Source organism: Phaethon aethereus (assembly GCF_964289735.1).
Source record: "Phaethon aethereus genome assembly, chromosome: 18".
In the NCBI taxonomy this organism is placed as follows: domain Eukaryota; kingdom Metazoa; phylum Chordata; class Aves; order Phaethontiformes; family Phaethontidae; genus Phaethon; species Phaethon aethereus.
This window is the reverse complement of record NC_138594.1, coordinates 1,447,193-1,466,775: the sequence shown is the minus strand read 5'-3', so window position 1 is coordinate 1,466,775 and position 19,583 is coordinate 1,447,193. Positions and strand designations below refer to the sequence as shown.

At 53.0% G+C, this 19,583-nt stretch overlaps 1 protein-coding gene across 1 annotated transcript in view; it reads left to right on the top strand.

Annotated features, from left to right (window-relative positions):
* MYOCD (myocardin) overlaps window positions 1–19,038 on the top strand; it is a gene marked incomplete at both ends in the record, with an annotated part of 113,242 nt that extends 94,204 nt beyond the window's left edge. The window contains 10 exons of the mRNA XM_082008070.1: window positions 3,381–3,456; window positions 5,736–5,897; window positions 9,306–9,481; window positions 10,214–10,339; window positions 10,810–11,078; window positions 11,441–11,594; window positions 12,775–13,728; window positions 16,648–16,761; window positions 17,756–17,813; window positions 18,470–19,038. Of these exons, the coding sequence (XP_081864196.1) occupies window positions 3,381–3,456; window positions 5,736–5,897; window positions 9,306–9,481; window positions 10,214–10,339; window positions 10,810–11,078; window positions 11,441–11,594; window positions 12,775–13,728; window positions 16,648–16,761; window positions 17,756–17,813; window positions 18,470–19,038 (2,658 nt within the window). The remainder of the gene's footprint in view (window positions 1–3,380; window positions 3,457–5,735; window positions 5,898–9,305; window positions 9,482–10,213; window positions 10,340–10,809; window positions 11,079–11,440; window positions 11,595–12,774; window positions 13,729–16,647; window positions 16,762–17,755; window positions 17,814–18,469) is intronic.
* Between the last annotated feature and the right edge of the window lie 545 nt (window positions 19,039–19,583).

Genomic DNA, 19,583 nt, shown 5'->3' with positions numbered 1-19,583 from the left:
GGGAAAAAGGGAAGGATGGTCTAGTCTATCCCAAACTGCATGCATTTTTAGAGCATCCTAATGAAGACACTAATGAGCACAGCCAATAACAAACACATACTCCTTTGCAAGGATACCCTGCTAAGAGTTGTGACAGGGAAGGAGCAGTTGCTGTCTCTGGATAATTACTCAATGGCATTTGTTGTTTAGCTGATATTCCTCCAAACTGATGTTCTGTAAACAGAAAGCAGATAACAACAACCACTTTCATGTGTTTTGAAAGCTTTTCTACTTCAGCTGATGCTAAAAAAAAAATCTGAGGTCTTTCTCCACCATTTGCACCCCAGTGACACAAATGCAGCTTATAAACAGAAAAAGTCAAAAGGAACTGAAATCACAGCAGAAAGTCAGGCTATGTGACTGCAGTGTGAATGCTGGGTTCAACACAAACAATGTCATGTCTGTAGGACAGCAATTCAAGCTTAGTCCAAGTCAGGACCTGGTCTGAGGGTTAGCTGGAAATGCATCAGGTGAATTTAGTTGCACTGAGATGCGGACACCAGCTTGCTCTGACCTGGCACAGGAACCAGGCAAACCTACACATGGTCCGAACAAGAGATTGTGTTGGTGAAAATAAACTGGGGAAAAAATTTGGGGGGAAGGGTAAGAATTGTAAAGACTTCAGTAAATAAAATGTCTATTATTTGTTTAAACATGTCACTGGCTATGTTAGAGGTTGGCATCAGGCCAGTGCAGCAGACTTTGAAGTCAATGTCCTATAATAGATTGCTGGATTGGAGGACAGAGAGCAGGCTGACTTTCCTGAGGAAGTCTTGCTCAGCAGGGCTTTAGCACTTATTCCCAGGAGCTCAGCAAGTGTGGCAGAGAGGCATTGCAGGGGACAGCTATCATGCCTCTTCCCCAGAGCAGAACAGCCCCATCTGGGTCACTCCTGACAGATATGTGACCACCAACAGACACCCCAGCAACCTGCTCCAGGGCTCTCTAACCTGTGCTGTTAGCAAGTGTCCCCTGATTCCCAGCCCAAGCTTTTCTGTTGCAGTTTAATCCCATTACTTTTCCTCCTACATGCATGCACATGCAGAACTGTTTATCTTTACTCTTGTAGCACTTTTAAGAAGTATTTTGCATCCTGTTTACCTATAGCCATCTCACCTCTGGACTGACCAACCTCACATCCCTTCAGCCTCTCCTCATTGATCCCACCTCTGGCTCACTAATGATTTCTGTAGCTGTCCTCCAGACTCTTCCCACGGACCCTTGCAGATGCAGGGTGCAGAACAGGGCCTTGCTACTCCTACGGTCCATCTGACATCCTTCATTGCATCTCCTAGAAAGCTGCCTGCTGATATGGGGATGTCATTCAGCTCTTGATCACTAGATTCTCCAGAGTATTTTATGTTTTTTCTCTATTTATGCAGTAACTAATTTCTTCCTAAGGCCACTATCCAGTGACCACTATAGAAGCATGTCTGGCGGATTAAGTCTTCATCCACTCCAGTGCTTAATCAGCCGGCTTAGTTGTGGCTAACAGTGACCTGAATGCAGTCCTTTCCAAACGTCCTTCTTTAAATTGTATCAAATGTATTTGAGATCACGTCTTCAATTACTCCAAATCATGGTGCATTGTAATCTGTTAGCTTTGAATGATTCAGAGTTAAGGAGTATGTCTTCTGTCATCCAAGGCATTAATGAATATACTGACTAGTAGGAAAAATTGCTGTGTAATATGATTTGATATATTCTTCTGTTCAGACTGTGAGCCATTCCTAATTCCTTTGGTGACCCACAGCTATGCTCCTTTTTTATGTTAGTCCAGACCAAATTTCTCTGGCTTGCATATGAGAAAGCCATGGGAGATAATGTCAAGACATGATTAAAGTCAAGCTATATGACATTCATCATTTATTCCCATAACAGAACTCCATCATCTCTCCATAGAAGGAAATTAGGTTGGTGTGATGTGGTTTGTTCTTGATGAATCCATCCTGGCTGTTACTCAACTCCTTGCTGTCTTCAAAATCCATTTATATAGATTGTTTGATTATTTGGTCCAATATCTTCCTGACTGGTTTATAATTTCCCAGTTTCTTCTCTTCTTCTCTTTTGAAGCAAGAAATTATGCTCTCCCTTGCCCAGTTTCCTGGAGACCCACAGATAGTTGCTATTACTCTAACCTTGTGTATCTCAAACTGTTTGGGAACATTTAATTCATTTGAGTATTCTCCAACCTGTTCTCCAACCTGATAACTGCAGCTTGTTCTCTTTTGTTGCTGAAGGTTCTCGGCTTAGTCATCTGATTGATAAATAGATCTTTTTAGTGAAGATGTTTTAAAAAGGCATTAAATCCTGTAGCCATCTCAGCAGCATCCACAATTATTTCTCCTGTTTATGGAACACAGACAGCACTTTCCATTGCCTTCTCCTGGCTACAGAAGTGCTTATAAAATCTTTTTCTCATGATCCTGTACACTTTGTACTATGGGTTTTCCAGGTTTGCTTCAGCTGCTTGTGCTATTCTTTTGTATTTATCCTTAAGAGTTTAATCTCTTTGAACTAAGTACATTTTTTGTATTTTTTCTTCTTGCGTCTCAACTTAGCAAACAGCTAATAATTTGTCCAAGCCATGCTCTAGCTTTTCTTCACCAGGGGATAAACTTATATTTGTATCCTTGAGGTCAGCTGTCATCAGCAATTACTTTCTTGGCCCTATGGGAAGGCACTACTGTACCTCTGAGTGCCTTTCTGTTCCTAAAGCCATGAGGAAGTTCGCACAAGGGTCCAGGACCATGCTCATCACAAGCTCAGCTGCAGTGATCTGCAAAGTGGATTTTCCCAACCCCACATCATAACTGGCGTGAGGAACCACAGAGCATAGGAGCTGCAGGACTACGGGAAGGCTAAGCCTCGTGACTGACCTGGGTAGAGCGTCTGGGTATCTTCATGATTTGCTCAGCCTTATGTCTCACCCCAGAGTGCCAGGCTTCCCACAGACGCCATTGCTAACAGTAGACTCTGGAGCTGCCTTGGTGCAGTTCTCAAAGGCGACATGGTATGCTAAGCTAGGAGCAGATCCACCACTCCCAGAAGAGGTCTCATCCTTCCCATAAGCTCTCGTAATACTTCAGGCATCAAAAGCCCAAGGGAAATTGAAGGGACACAGCTTAGGAGTGGGGATAGTGAAGTCAGCAGCTCCATGCACATTGTTCCCTTTCTGAAGAACTTCTGCCCAAGAACAAGCCAGTGTCTCAGTGAAAAAGAATGCTCACTCAACCAGCTTACAATAAATCCAAAAGAACCATGGGATGGCACAGGGGCAGACACTCTGTACCTTATTGCTGCTTTAGCCAGGTAACACTTTCTGCATTTGTGTTCTGCAGACTGAAGATTATCTCAAGCACAAGATCAGAAGCAGGCCTGAACGATCAGACCTGATCAATATGCACATTTTACAAGGTAAGACTGCCTGAGCTTCTCCCACATACTCCTTGTGTCTCCTGCCTTGTGACTCACGTCTCTCCCGTCCCACTTGGTTTCCCTTCAGGACTCTCATCACAGTTAACTTTGCCCCAGCTGCTCATAAGAGGCAGATTCAAATGGGACACATGTTGTATGGAATTCAGTCCAGACCTGGTCTTCAGGAGGCAGGACACACATTTATTCCCTGACAGAGGCAGATCCAAGGCCATCTAATTTTTGTCCCATCCCTCATAGGGAGCAGTATGAGATGCTCTGGAGGACAGTGGGGTAGGGAACAGCTGTGAGAGAGGACTCTGTTAGACAGAAGTGCTGAGGTGTGACCTTCATGGAAAGCATACCCAGGGCATTTGTTGTCCAGGGCACTGAAATCCCTGTTGCAATACCCTCCCAAAGCTGGACATCTTTTGTTTTGCCTTAATTCTGGGTGTTTTATGTGACAATTCATGGCAATGCAGTCAATGACCCAAGCGCAGCCATATGAAAAAGGTGAGCCCTGCTATCAGCCTGTGAGCCACAGCAGCTCCCTCCTCTCCCATCCTGGTGTCCCCTCCCAGATAGAGAGCTGGCACAGCTCCACTGCATCCCATCAGAGACTGCAAAACACTGCAGTGTCCCTCGTTATCTCCAGAGATAATGAGCTCCTTAGAGACAGGGAGGATGTGCAGCCTCTCTCCTCGAGTCCTGTCAGTCCCCTGGAAGAAGCATAGATGCCAGAAGCATCACTCTCTGGCAACTGTAAAAGCTGGTATCTGCTCTCAGCGTGGATGAAGCCCATATTTCTTTTTCCTCTGGCATGCAGGAGGGCTGAGCCAGGGGTCCATGCCAGATCAGCACCACTGCCTCACTTTTTCCTTGGGTCTCCATCCCTAAAATGAGCCAGCACTATTGCCCGTTTAACAGGTGGGAAGTGACTTTCCCTTAGGTTAAATAATAGCAATACAGCCTTGGAGTTGGGGCCCGTGGACTGTAAACCAGGTGTGGGAACGGCTGCAGTCACCAGACATGGACAGGGCTAGCAAGACACAGCTGGTGGTGGACCAGATACTGCCTGGCGTGCATTAAGCAAGCTGGCTGTGCTGCCCAACACACACCTCTCAGCCAGAGCCCTGCTCACACCTCTGCCTGTCCTGCTCTGCATTTCATGGAGGTGTGCCCTGGCGTATCATGGACTTACATGTCCATTTGGTTCATAACAGGACCTAGAGCTCATTGAAATTGGCCTGCTGAGACACCTTCTATCATCTAAATACCTTCCAGGCACACCTCCTGTTACTGTTCATCTCAAAGAACTCATGTGTGTTCACTGTAGTCTGAGGCCAGCAGTGACCCTAAACCAGCTCTCCTGACCTCCTGTAGAGCATTTTTCCCCGGTATCAAGCCCTTATAGCTCATGTTGCCTACAGCATCTCTTCTAGAAGAGTGTCCAGTCTTTGAAAATATCACAACCAAGATGCAGCCCTTCCTACTTTAGACCTCTGAGGGTATAGACATGGCCTAGTTTAGGATCCCGCTCCTTCACTACTCACACCTGTGCCACCAAAGGAGCCAGATCACCCTTGTTCAGGAAATCACCACTTGCTATTGTAATTGGCCACTCTGCTGTCACCCCTCAACAACTGAGAACTCAGCTGAGTTTGGTAGGGCTGTAGCTTCCAGATCTAGCTGCCTTTGTTATGCTCTTCTCCAGCAGCTTGTTTTCCCCTGAAGGCCTGGAACACTGTAGTCATGCCCCTTCCAAATGTCCACTCCCAAAGTCTCAGCTTTTGATCTTCCAGTGTAAGGAATTTACTCCAGTTGTCAAACACTGTTTATGTTTTTTTTCTCCAGCTGTTCCCCGGAAGTAGGGAATGCAAGGGCCAACGGGCTCCTGGCAGGCAGGATCTGGAGTCCACTTTGACCCTCATGTTAAGCACCATTTGTTAATGACATTTCCATTGCAGATCGTTCCTGGGCTTTGGAGAGGATGCTCCAGCTGCAGGCTGGGTTTGCAAGTCTAGGCTAATAAAGATAGTCTCCTATTTGGGAATGGAGAAGCTGGGCCTAAGGGTCAGAGGTGAACCCATGTCCTAAACCCTACCAGTCCCATCTAATCCAGCATCCTGCTTCCCAGCCTTAGAGCAGCTCTTCACTGAGCCATGCTTAGGTTTTGACCACAGCCCAGAAAGGCTGTGCTGAAGGGGGAGCACATTCTCACCAAGCGCTGTGCTTACAACTGCTCCAAGTCCTGAACCGATGCCTTCTATTTGGCCTTTTAGACTCAGCTGCAGAGGGGTCCATTCAGTCTACTCAAATGAAGCTGAAAAGAGCTCGACTGGCAGATGATCTCAATGAAAAGATTGCTCTTAGGCCAGGTCCTTTGGAGCTGGTGGAGAAGAATATTATTCCTGTGGACTCAGCTGTGAAAGAGGCCATAAAAGGTAGTGGAAGTGAACGCGCATGTTGTGTTGTGTGCATGGCATGGGGCAGGGGCTGGCAAGGTTATGAGGACATACTGCATCAACTGCAGGAAGTGACCAACCTGGTATTAAGAACTACTTTTATTGCTTAAATTTTGTTATTTTCACAGTAAGCAGCCTGGTCCAGCACTGCCCGTGCTTTCTTATCCAGGCCTATGAAAAGAGAGCTCTTAGAGCGATGACCATGGAAACATGCACAACTGTTCAGCCACGTCTCCTCAGAAAGAACATCCCTTCTAAAACCCCTTCTTTGCCCAAGGCTTTGAGCGCATAAATGATATTGCTGGAGACAGGACGTTCCTTCCTCCCTCACATGGGAGAGAACCTGGGTGCACATGTGTGGTTGTGAGGCCAGCCTGGATTCTGCCACTCCATCTCCGCATGTCCAAATTGGCCCTCGGGCCTCAAGTGAAGCATTGAGAGATGCTCTGACCCCTGGAAATTCCTTGTTCTGTTGCTCCTGGTTCCTCAACTCACAGGATTCTTTCCATTGGCATAATCCATGCACAGTGCCTGTTCTGGGGCTCAGACCAAGCTGGGGACAGTGGCAGGGCTTTAGGACAGGAGGGGTTTTTGAATGACAGGAGTGATGCCAAAAGTGGGAATTGAAACAGGAAGCACTTTGCCTTTCATTTAATCTCAGAAATCAGCGTAAATGACATGAAATATTCCGGGCTCAGATACTGCTCTGCCCTGCCCTACAATTGCTCCTGCTCTTGGTTTTCCTGCTGTGAAGTGCATGCAGCGTTCGTACAGCGGCTTCTCCAGGCTGGTCCTTGAGCTGCTCCATTTCTAGCGATTCACAGCTCTTGCCTTTGAAGATGAAATGTTCCAGGACTCTGTCTGAAGAGGAATTTTTAAGGAGAGTTCAAGTAAAATCTCCCCAGCCACTTATTGAAGGAGAGAAGAGTGGGAAAAAAAGGGTTTAAAAATCCTCCCTTTATAAACATTCAAGGCAGTGTGAGCATGACTTTATCCACTGGAGCTGAGGCTTGGAGTCCGGGCAAGTGTGCTTGAAGTTTGAACAGAGTTTCTCTCCAGCTGCCTTGTCAGGAGCTTGTGGTAAACAGAGATTTACAGGACAAAATTGTTAAAAACAAAAAGTCTGGCTTAAAATTATTTGCTCAGTTTTAAATTTCTCCCTTTCGCAATGCCCTTCCTTCTAGAACATTGCTGGGGAAAATATGTTTCCTGTAAGCCAGTTTTATCCCATTTAGGGTGAAACAGCACATTAGGGTCAAACATGAAGCTACTTGGTACTGTTGGGCGCCATGAGAAGGAGGTGGTGCACCTGCCCCAGGAACAATCCCAGCCCCCCAGGTTTCTGCAAAAGAAAGCCCCAGGCTGAAGGGTCCTGAAGCTGATTTTTGGAGTCAGAGGCACCCTGTGATGCTCATGGTTTGGGCGAAGGGCTGAACACAGAACAGGGATGAGCACTGGCACTTCTGAAGGTTAAGCCTTTTGTTTTTGCAATACCAGAAAGATGACAGGGTTTAAAATCATTTTACTTTAACCTTGGAATCTCAACTGTTTAGACAGTGGAAAGTTCAGCTGACGTGTTCCTCTAATCACCTCCGGCAGGGTGAGCAGAAAGTGCCAGACCCCAACCGAAAGCCCTAACGTCCCAGTGACAGGAGGCCGCCAGTGCCCTACATAGCTGAGCAGTGATATAAGAACATTTTTTTACCAGGTCCTTGTCATCACTTTGTCCAATATGCTTGAGAGGACAATACCCAGTGCATTAGAAACAGCCGCGAGCAAACACCATTCTGCCTGAGATTACAGCAGAGACATGGGATCGTGAAACAATATGGTCAGCCCCGAGCTGGGCGAGAGCAGGACAGATAAGGGCAGCATTCCCCACCCGGCACAGGCCCCTGGTATCAAGCAGCAGGATGCAGCACATTCCTGTCATGCTCCAGGCTGCTGCTGTGTCCTGAAGGTCCCTTGGGCTCCCAGCTTTGGCACCATTTATCAGCGCATGTTTACTAAATGCCATGCCCAGCAGGAGTCTTGCAAAGTCCCCCTTTGCTTGGTGTCATTTTTCCTAAGAGAGGATGCCCACGCTTGTCTGCAGGCATGGAAGCAGCCCAGGTGCCAGACCATGCAGTGCTGCAGTTCCTCAGGGAAGACCCAGTTTGGGTGTTGCCTCTGACAGAGAGGGAACAGGCCCTATTTCCAGGGACATATGAGGACCCCCATGTTCTGGAGAGTGGGGAGGAGAGGCTCTCACAGGACTCTCATATCCCCACACCATATGGTGGCTGAGCAGCAGCTCAGGCAGGGAGTCAGGGCTCCCTGCTTCCTTGCCCAACCTGGCACCACGGGCCGGAGCAAGCAGAGATAACCCTTATCTCCCAGATAGGGGCAGAGGTCAGAGCAGGAGGCTGTGTGTCAGTGAGAAGGCGCACATTGCTAGTCCAGCAGCAGGGACAGGTGGAAGCTTGTCCCCAGGCCCTTCCTATTTCCCCATTTGTCACCTCACTATCGGTGTGCCAAGCTGCCTGACAAATGCCAGACACAAGCACGAGGAGATTACGAGTGTGGCCACGCTGCTCCTTCCTCTACCCCCACCTGCAGCCCTCCCGAGGCTCGCATGAGACCTTTTCTTTTTCAGCACTTTATCAGCAAGAGCTGGGGGTCAAGAGCTCTTGCCCATCTGACTAGGAGATAGTGTGCGGGGAGCTTTGCAAGGGGGAGAAGCAATGTCTGGGGCAGTCAGGAGGCAATGGTAGTGGTTTGAAGCATGTCAGGCCAGGGAAGCTTGTGGACAGAGACAGGATCTGGAAGCTTCTGTTTGGCTGCAGCCAGGTCCACGTGTGTTGGCTCTTGTGCCATGAACAGATGGGTCACTCTCCAGGTGGATTGCAACCTCAGTTCTTCTGCTGAGGACAGGGTCCTACGCATGGTGTGGTGTTCGGGTCAGGGTGTTCAGCCTATGAGGAGGGTAACTCTAATGCCCCTCTCCCCATCTCAGACCGATGGTGGGGTAGGATGGCAAAACTGCTCCTGCGTCAGCCTTACCTGCCTGCAGAAAGCCTCCTGCCCCTGGCAGGCCAGGCTCCTTGGAAGCCTCCTCTCTCCCTCTCGCGAGTAACACGGCCCACAGCACGAGCCGGGAGCTGATGCCACCTCCTCTCCACCTGCCTCGTCCGCGGGGGCACACCCAGGAGCCGTCCTTGCGCACGGCTGGGAACAGGATGTGGTGTCTGAGCTCTGTGCACCACGTCCTGCGCCCACGGCCAGGTCTGGAGGAGGTGGGCGCAGGCATGGAGGCACCCCACAAGGCTCACCCCGTCCCCCCCGCCGGTGCGCTCATCCCCCTTCCAGCAGGGTAGGCCCTGACCGTCGCCCCTTCTCCCCTGGCAGGCTCCCAGGTCCGCTTCCCCAAGTCGGCCGACGCCTTTGCCTTCGAGGAGGACAGCAGCAACGACGGGCTGTCCCCGGAGCAGGCCAGGAGCGAGGACTCCCCGGGCTGTACCGAGCCTGCGGCCGGCACCAAGGCCCCGGAGCCTGGCCCCACCGGCCCCGCCGGGGCGCCCCAGGTAGGGCCCACGGTACCCTGCCGCCCGGGGAGCGCAGGGGGACGAGGCGGGCGGCCCAGGCCGAGGAACTCGCCGGGTGGCCGTGGGGGGCCCACGGCCCCGCCTCGGGGGACACGTGGCTGCACGGGACCTCCGCGCCCCCTGCTGACGGGCCTGGGTACTGCAGCCGGCGGGGCGGGCGCGGGGGCCGGGGTGGAGTGAGGGACTCGGGGGACTGGGGGAATGGGGTGGACCGGGGGGTAGAGGGGAGGAGAAACTAGCCTAGCCTTGGGGAGACTGGGTGGAACTGGGGAGATTAGCCTAGGCTGGGCGCAGGCAGGGAGACTGGGGTGAACTGGACTGGCATAGGGAGCAACTGGAGGCACTGGGGCAGGCAGAGGTGGACTTTGGGGACTGTGCTAGTCTGGGGGACACTGAGGGGCCAATGGTGTACTGGGGGGAATGAGGATACTGGGCTGAGGTGGAATGGAGAGGGCTTGGAGACTGGAGTCGACCGGGATGGACTGGGAAGACAGAGGGGCTGGGAGGGGACTGGCATAGCCTAGGAGAAGTGGGGATAGTGGGCTGTGATAGACATGGGGGGCTGGGATGGACTGAGGGACTGGGGATGACATTGGGCAGGGGGAATGGGGTACCAGGTGCCCCTTGCAGGCAGAGGCCATCCAGGCTGGCTAAGCCCTGGCACCAGCCCACATCCCCTCTCCCATCACACGGCTCACCTCTCCCTTGCAGGATCACCCCCATGGTGCCGACGGCCACCCACCGGACCCGGCCTCGGGACAGGGCAGCTGCTGCGACAGCCCCAAGCAGGCAGCGGGACAGGAGAGCCCACCCCTTCCAGTGCCTTCCGCCGTGAAGGTAATGCCCAGGGTACCCGGTTGCATCCAAGCCTGAAATGTTCACATGCTGCACCCAACATGTGTGGGAGGTCTGTGGGTTTGGCGTTAAGGCTTGGAATAACACAGGGAGACAAACCTTGCTGTCAAAAGTTGCAATTTGACTCATTTTATAATGGCATGTGGTATATAGCATTGCACCCTGTGATTGCTCAGGAAACATCTCCAGAGGCTAGGAGCAGAAGGAGATACAAGGAAACACTGAAATACCTTCCAGGCAAGAAGGGTCATTCTCCATCTCGTGGTCTCTAGCACAGCTGAGATGAGATGTGGCCCTACAGGAGTCCCCCACATGCAGGCTTAGCAGCTCTTGGAGCTGGAGTGTCAGGGTGCCGGCAGGAGCTGCCCTCTCTGTGTCCCAGGCCTCTGACTTCTCATGGGGGTAGCAGAAGCTCTTCTCCCAGCTAATTCCTTTCCTTCTTGGACCAACAGTCCAAATCATCCAGTGATAGCAAGAACCGTCACAAAAAGCCCAAGGACACCAAGCCCAAGGTGAAGAAGCTGAAGTATCACCAGTACATTCCTCCAGACCAGAAGGCAGAGAAGTCCCCTCCACCCATGGATTCTGCATATGCCAGACTCCTCCAGCAGCAGCAGCTCTTCCTGCAGCTCCAGATCCTCAGCCAGCAGCAGCAGCAGCAGCAGCAACAGCAGCAGCAGCAGCACTTCAGCTACCCAGGGATGCACCAAGGCCAGCTAAAGTGAGTGGCAACTTGCCAATATCAGGGTTTAGCCCTGTCTCCCTCCAGGCTTTCCCCTCCCGTATGCATTTGTGCCACTGCAAGGGGGATAGATGCATGCAAGTGAAACATAAAAGCTTGGGAACACAGCACAGCCTCCTGCAAAGATGTTCTGGCTTTGTGCACTGGCTGGGGCACCTGTGACCTGCTGGTGGGTCACCAGCGATCTCCTCACAGCCCAACCTGGTTTTCCTTGGGGTTGGTGGTCCTTCAGGTCTGATACAGGAGATAGAAGCCCTAAGGGAGCAGAGAGAAGGTACAACTGGCACAAAGATCTCAAGTGGGGGTAGACAAGTTACCCCAAATCTCCTTTGTTATTTCAGGCAATCAAATGAGCAAATGGTCAAAAGTTCGAATTCTTCATCAACTTCTGTCAACAACACTCCTCTTTCTCCTGTGAAAACCACCTTTTCAGGCCAGACCTGTGTCTCATCTATCAAGCCAGGCCCTCTGCCATCTAACCTGGATGATCTGAAAGTGAGTGCAAACTTTGTCACCACAGGAACAGAATCTTACAACCTGAATATGCTTTGCTACCCCTGGAGCATGCAGTGTAGTGCCACAGGCTGCATTGCCTGGGCGTGACCACGTGTTACAGATCAGCAAACCCAGGAGTACACCACGCTGGGTCAGGAGTTGGTCTCTGCAACGGTAACTGAAAGCATGGGTTTGCTGCTCTGCAGGTGGCACATGGTTGCCTTGCTCCAGGGCATTTATCAGCAAACCTTAGCTATAACTTGAGATGGCTGCAGGGCAGGCCATCAGGTTGAGGACTAAAGGATGATCTGTGCTGCTGCTCCTGCAGCTCATGGCTCCATACCTTCTGTGGTTTTATGGTTGACATCATGGATGCTGCAGACCAGCCAGAAGCTAGGAGGTCAGCATGACCTCCACTTAGTGACTCAGATTCTCAGTGGTCATTGCAGCCAGGCCAGCTCGTCTCTCTGCACAAGCTGGTATCTCATGGAGTCTGCAGCTACGAGCGTTGCTTTGAACAGCACCTAAACTTCTCATGTAGGCAAGACAGGCAGGGCATAAGGAAGAATCATTCATATCAATGGTTCTTTCATACGTTGCTAACGGAGCCTCAACCATAGAGAAGGCAAAGTCCTTTCAGGAGCAGAGACCTGGGGGCAATACTCATTATTAAAGAAAGAAATCAGATAAGGTAGAAATAACACGAGTTTGGCAATATCAATGCCCCAGCTCAGATACCTGAACCATGTGCAGGTGCCTGAATATGGTGTATCTGGCTCCAAGGTATGTGGTCACATTCTCTGAGCTAAAGGATACCATCAGCTAGTTCCTGGTCCGTGTGAAAGTCTTCTGCTCATGTAGAAATCTACTGCTAGGAAAGGAATCTTGGGTTACCCCTGTGGCCCAAGGACCACTGCTGGTTCATGGAGTGCAGTCACAGTTCTTGGAGGAAGGAGGAAGGTTTTCCTGTTAGGAAAGGTCGAGGACTTGCAGGACATGCAGTGGTCAGGGCTGTGCATGGTGACTCTGGTGACTGCAGATGAGACTGTGAGAACCTGTGGGGTCAGAGCTTTGAAGTAGGAAGCTGGGAGCCTGTGGTTTGAGACTCCTTGTTAGAAATGTTGTGTTTCTAAAGGGTTCATCTGCCATTGGGACTGATCATTGGTGACTTTCCTTCTAGGTCTCAGAACTAAGACAGCAGCTCCGAATACGAGGCCTGCCTGTGTCAGGTACCAAAACAGCGCTGATGGAACGGCTGCGGCCCTTCCAGGAGTGTGGCAGCAACACGGTGCCAAACTTCAGTGAGATCACCACTGTCACCTTCCCAGTCACTCCAACAAGCACCCTGTCAAGTTACCAGTCACAGTCCTCCACCAGCATGTTATCAAATGGCTTCTATCACTTTGGCAGCACTAGCTCCACTCCACCCATCTCTCCAGCCTCCTCTGACCTCTCTGTGAGCGGCTCTTTGCCAGACACATTCAACGATGGGCCCATGTCTTCACCACAGTTCGGTCTCCAGCCTTCTCCAGTTCATGGCAGTGCTGAAGAAAGCCTCATGAGCAGCATGAATGGAGGGAGCATCCAGCTGGAGCTGGAAGGGATCGACACAGAGAAAGACAAAATGCTGGTAGAGAAGCAGAAGGTCATCAATGAACTGACATGGAAGCTGCAGCAAGAGCAGAGGCAGGTAGAAGAGCTACGGATGCAGCTCCAGAAGCGAAAGAGAAGCAATGGCCTCGAGGAGAAGCAGCAGTCCACTCAGCATTTCTTTGGTGTCCACATCAAGCAAGAAAATGCGGTGTCCAGCTGTCCATTTGCATCCAAACAAAGTGCCTTGAAAGGCCAAGCCAGCAGCTCAGATAAGTTAAGTAACTGTGGGGTGTCGCAGCTGCCTCACATTGTAAATAGCCACTGCTTGGAGCCTGCAGGGCAAAGCACTGTCACCTCCTCGACATTCCTGAGCCCACAGTGCTCCCCCCAGCACTCTCCACTCGGGGCTGCAAAGAGCCCCCAGCACATCAGCCTGCCGCCGTCCCCCAACAGCCACTATCTCCTCTCAGTGTCCCCTGGCTCACAGGCAGAAGGACGCAGCGGGTCCCCACAGACCAACAGCTGCCTTCGCACAGCATCGGTAAGTGGAGAGCACCGCAGACTGCATCGCAGTGGTGAACGCGCTGGTGTCTGTGGTTCGTGGGTCAAACATCCCAGTTTGAGTCCTTTCCTATCAGACTGGGACTGCTGGCACCCAGGGCAGGCACCCAGGGAGCTGTAGCAGCGTGTGGGGCTGCCTGGAAAGCAGAGAGTAGCCCAGATGGACAGTGGGTTGGAAGCTGATGGCACTGCGGAGTCCTTTGCAGGGCATCTTCTGGGGAACCCTGCTGCCACTGCACCCAATTGCCCTGGGGGGTCACGGCACAGCTCCCATGCCCCATGGAGCCCTAGTACAGCTCCTGATGCCCCAGGGGAGCCCTGGCACAGCTCCCCTTTTCCCCAGGGGACCCCAGCACAGCTCTCTCTGCCCCTGGATGAGCACTGGCAAAGATCCCTGTGTCCTGGGAGAGTCCTGGCACAGCACCCTCTGCCCTGTGGAGCCCTGGCACAGCTCCTTCTGCCCTGGGGAGACCTGGCACAGCTCCTTCTGCCCCAGGTTAAGCACTGGCACAGCTCACTCTGCCCCTGGAGGAACATTGGCACAACTTCTTCTGCCCTAAAAGATCCCTAACTCAGCTGCCTCTCCCCTCGGGAGGAGACCCTGGCACAGCTTGCTGTGCCCCTGGGGGAGTCCTGGCACACCTCCCCTTGCCCCATGGAGCCCTGGCATGGCTCCCTCCACCGTGGGGAAGCCCTGGCACAGCTCCCTCTGCCCCACGGAGCCCTGGCAAACCTCTATCCGCAGTGGGTGCAGCACAGATCTCTCAGCCCCTGGGAGAGCCCTGGCACAGCTTCCTACACCCCTGGGAGAGCCCAGCTGAGGTGTTCCAGGGCTTTTCAGCATCTTGCTGAGCTGTTGTGGCTCCTAGCAGTGTGTGAGGAATTAGGACCACTGGGTTGAAGGAGGGATACTGTCACACCCCAGTCATATGGGAAGCCTTTTCTTGGAAAGATAGAGCAAGGCTTGCAATTGCAGTCTGCAGTCAGATAGAGCTTGTGCCTCCCCACCAGGCAACCAGCAGAGCAGAGAGTTGTCCCTTCAGCATCCACCACTCCTCACTTAGCCCTCTGGACAGGTACAAAAGCTTGAAGAGGGGCACAGGCTGCCAAAACACAAAAGCAACATAAGGTATGCTGATTGCAGCCCCAATTCATCTCAAGACCCTACCAGGGTTTCCCAAGCAGCAACAACACCTATCATACAGCATGTAAAACACACACACAGTGGTGCAAGGTATGCACGCTGCATTCAGGGAAAATATACAGCAAGGGCACTCTGAGTGCACAACAGCCGCACAGCAGAGCAACAGCCACTGCGAAACACCCAGTGCTGGAGCAGGGCAGCTCACGAATCACATTCCCGCAGTTAGCACACTCAGCAGCGTGCAGCAGGAGCTGGGCAGTGGGGTGCAGTGCTGCAAGATGGCAGAAAGTGGGATGCAGCATTGTCTCTAAGTCATTCAGAGGACAGTGAGATAAGTGACATGGGCAGTTGGCACACAGCACTGCCAGTGAGGTGGGCAATGGGGAGCAGTTTAGGGTGAGAGGGGCAGAAAGACAGTGCTGCCAGTGGGAGGGGCAGTGGAGTGCAGTGCTGTTGGGGTGAGGTAGGCAGTGGACCTTGCTGCTGGGGTGAAACGGGCAATGGGGAGCATTGCTCTGGGTCAGCTGAGCAATGGGGAGCAGCACTGTGGGTAAGCTGGGCAGTGGGGCAGAGAGCGGGGAATGCAGTGGACAGCAGGACGCAGTGGGTGACCTCAGCAGTGGGGCACAGTGCAGTAGAGGTGAGCTGGGTAATGGGACAGAGCTGTGGGTATGTCCTGTGAGGTGATACTGCAGGAGAGGCAGCCAGGCTGCTCCGGACCACCAGGCAGCGGTCAGCAGGCAGCAGCAGGCAGCAGCAACACCTCGGGGGCATCGCCAGCTCCTCCCTCCAAGCGCAAGGGGTGTATGGAGGGGACGGCCCCACAGTGTCCTGCAGCTCATCCGGGCTGCAACACCACCCATTGGGGGCATTCCTCTGCTGCCTGCAAGGGGCTCCCAGTGGTGAGGGACTCTCTTCACCAACAGCTCCCTCTCTGTGCCCAGCATTGGAGTGCTACCCCCCACCCCCTCGCCCCCCCAGGCCTGCCCTCCGAAGAAAGGTGGCCAGGATGTGCACAGCCAGGCCAAGCGGCCTCACCACTGCCCTGGATCCACTTCTGGATCGGACCCGCCTGCCGGGGCCACGCTGCATACCCTAGCGCTGGCTCTCATGGGACAAGGCAGCCATGGCCAGGCAGTGGGGAAGGGCACACAAGGGCCTAGAGGCCATGGGGACAGCAGCTGGCAGGCACTGGGACCTTCAGATGAGGTCCCTCCTCCTCCCTTCCTCCCTGGAAGGAGTGACTGGCAAAAAGCTGGCTCTGATAGGCAGATGTTTGGCACAGGCACAGGGAAAGCCTAGGTGCTGACCTGGCAGTGACTCTTTTGAGTGGTCTTCCCTGGCCTGGGCTCCGTGAGATGTCCTGGGTGGGTGGCGATGGAGAGGGTTCCCAGCAGAGGGGCTGGGAGGCAGCTGGCAGCCGAGGAGTGCTGCATCACTGGCATCATTTCTCTCTGCCCCTTGCTCTGCACGTTCACGGCTGGACCAAGCACCAGGATGCTCTGCAGCATCGTGCCTGTGCTCTGGCAGCAACTGGAGGTCAGCCTGGCCCTGGGTCTCAGAGCTGAGCTGACAGACTAAGTTACCTCCCTCTCTCCTGCCTGGAGGCCAGGCACTTTGTCTGAGCCGATTTGACCCACAGAGTCATTAGTTTCCCTGGCACCACTCTGGCTTCAACAGGGGTGAAAGAGAGCTGGGCTTCCCGCCATGCCTCCCTGTGCATTGACTCCATTTCCCTGTATTTCCCCCACGCAGATGGCTACGCAGGCAGGTCAAAAGTTTTCTATTCCACCCCCAAGTTTTTATAAGTCAAGCCCAGCCCTCTCAGAGGTAAAGCAGCCTCCACCTTATGAGGATGCATTAAAGCAGGTAACTGCATGACTTTTATTTTCTATAGGGCTAGGGCTGTGCAGGGTGTTCTTTTGTGATTAATAGAACTCATCTGCAGGAGTTACAACCTGCTATGGGTTCTCTGGGTAGAACAGGCTTGTTTCCATAAGGAATGGGCTTTTCTTGAAGAGTTAGTTGCTGAATGACTGCCACATAGCAGTCAGACACCACACTGTATGGGATAGCATCTTCTGTGCTGATGGAAGGTGTCAGTCCACCCTGGGGTCCTGACATCCCACACAAATGCCCCAGGATGTTGGTGTACTCTTCTTTGGGGTGCTCAGTGCTATGTGAGAAACAGACTCTTGAGCATTCCCAAGTCACCAGAAAACCTCACCTTCCCTCCTTGGGCCATCAGCAAAGCACCCTGCTCCATGCCATCTGCCTCCCTTAGCCTTACCCTGGAGCACTGTTCCCATAGGGAGGACTGTCTCCATCGCCTATGAACCCCTTACTTCTTGTGAGAGCCTGTCAGCAGCCTCAGTGCTGGTCATGATAGTACCTTTAGAAAAACGGAGTGATGCTGTTTGCAGTGATAAAAATGGGCTTATGCTGGCTGGCAGGGAGGCCTGCAGAAAGTCCTTCCAGTCTCCAGTCAAGGAAAGGAGGATGATGATGTGTTGCCCCCAGGGAGCTGCAGGAATTGCAAGGAGGCACATGCCAGTGTGAGGTGCTGGGTCCAAAAGCTTGGTGTGACCTGATGGCCCTGGGAAGAGGGCAGTCTGTGGCATCCACAGAGCAGAGGATAGATGGCAGGGTGGGGGAACCTGGCGCCCTGCTCTCCAGATCTGCCATACTTGTCCCAGGGCCCTGCAGTGCTCACCTGAAAGCCGCTGCCAGCCCCGTGTTGGAGTGGCACTCTCTCCTGCATGGGAGAAAGCCATCTGGGGGGTCTAGAGCCACCTACTTGGCTTGTGGCTGGAGGGACTCTCCTCCTAATGCCCTCTACTCTCCTCTTTGTCGTTTGCTGCAGCAGATGACACGAAGTCAGCAGATGGACGAGCTCCTGGACGTGCTGATTGAGAGCGGAGGTACGCACTGCTTCCCTGTTCCCCTCCAGGGCTTCCCCCGCCAAGCCAGCATTGGCCCGTGGGGCTCAGTGCACTCAGTGCACCCCAGCAGAGCTGCCTGAGTTGAGTACAGCTTTCATTTGCCCTCCCTGTGCCAGGAGCCACTGAGATTGAATCCAAAAGCCTATTGGAGCAATGGTGGGGTGGTCCGGGCTTGGTCATCACCTATGCAGACTGCACAGAGAGAAGGGACAGCAGGGCAGCAGCCCTGTGCACAGCACTGCCAGCACCCTCCCCATGCAGAGCCCCCAGTGTCCCTCACCATTCCCAGTGCTGCCAGTGCCATCTCCCGCATAGAGCACTGCCAGCGCCCTCCCTTGTGCAAAGTGCTGCCTGTGCCCTCTCCTGTGCACATCCCATGCCCAGCCCTGTGGGGACAGCTGCCAGTGCTCGTGCCCTGAGGACCGTGTCCGAAACCAGGGGAGTCGAGGTCAGAAAGCAGGAATGTGTGAGGCTTCCCACAGGGAGGATGGGCAAGCAATGCCAAGGGGATCAAGTGGGGAGTGGGTCTCTGCAGGCATGCCCAGGAGCCCAGCTGGGTGGCTGTGGTGGTGTCCCTGTGCCCAGCAGTGGTGGGCACTGCCAGAGCACCTCAAACCCCTCTCATTTGTTGACAGAAATGCCAGCCAATGCTAAGGAAGATCGGTCCTGCCTCCAGAAAGTACCTCAGATAACAGTGTCCACAGGGAACTCCAGCACTTCTCTCCCAAAGTCATCCACCACGTTTGAGCAGGTCTCCTCAGCCCAGCTCTCCTTCGAGCACTGTCCGGGCAGCAGTGATGCTCACCTTGAGGTCCTGCTGAATGCCCACAGTCCCCTGGGGAGGGTCAGTGAAATCACCCTGCTGAAGATGGGGGGAGAAGAGTCCCACTTTGAAGGGATGATGGAGGGGTTCTCTGGCAAAGCTGCAGATGAACTGCTCACCTCTCAAGAGATTTTACAGACTCCCCTCTCGCCCATGGAAACCCAGCTCTCCCCTTCCCCTGCCGATGGCTCCGGTTTACAAATGAGTTTCACTGAGTCTCCGTGGGAAACGATGGAGTGGCTGGACCTCACGCCCCCCAGCTCCGCCACTGGCTTTGGCTCGCTCACCCCTGCGGGTCCCAGCATCTTCAACATTGATTTCCTAGATGTTACTGATCTCAATCTAAACACCAGCATGGACCTGCACCTGCAGCAGTGGTGAAAGGGAGTGCGGTGGAGGCAGGATACTGTAAGCCTGCAGCAGCCAGCACAGTGTTTCTGTCATGCGGAGAACACGCAGGGCTAACGTGCCACATTCAGGGGAAACTGGAGTCATTTTCCCAGCATAAAAACTTGTTTGAATTTCCAGTTACTGCGAACTGACAGCCCAACAGCTTTGGTACTTTGGTTTTCCTCCATTGACACATCCCCACAGAGGACACCAGTGCCTTTAACAACACTTCTTTAGATTGACAAGAACTTCAGTTTTGTTTCTTTTATCTTCCCCCTGCCCCATTTTAGCAGTCACTCTTATGGGAACTGGAGCAGCTCATGACAAAACTGTGTGGTGAGGAGACCTCACCTGGGTGGCAATGGGAAATCACAGAAAGGAGGACCCATTTCTGCCCCCTCTTCTACTCCCCTCCTGCCCGTCCAGCCCCTTAGGCAATCCTGCTGGGCTCATCTTGGCCATGCCCAGGCCAGGGGCTGTGGGAGCAAGGAGGCTCTGCCCAGCCAGGGCGATAAGCACACTTCTCCGTACAGCCG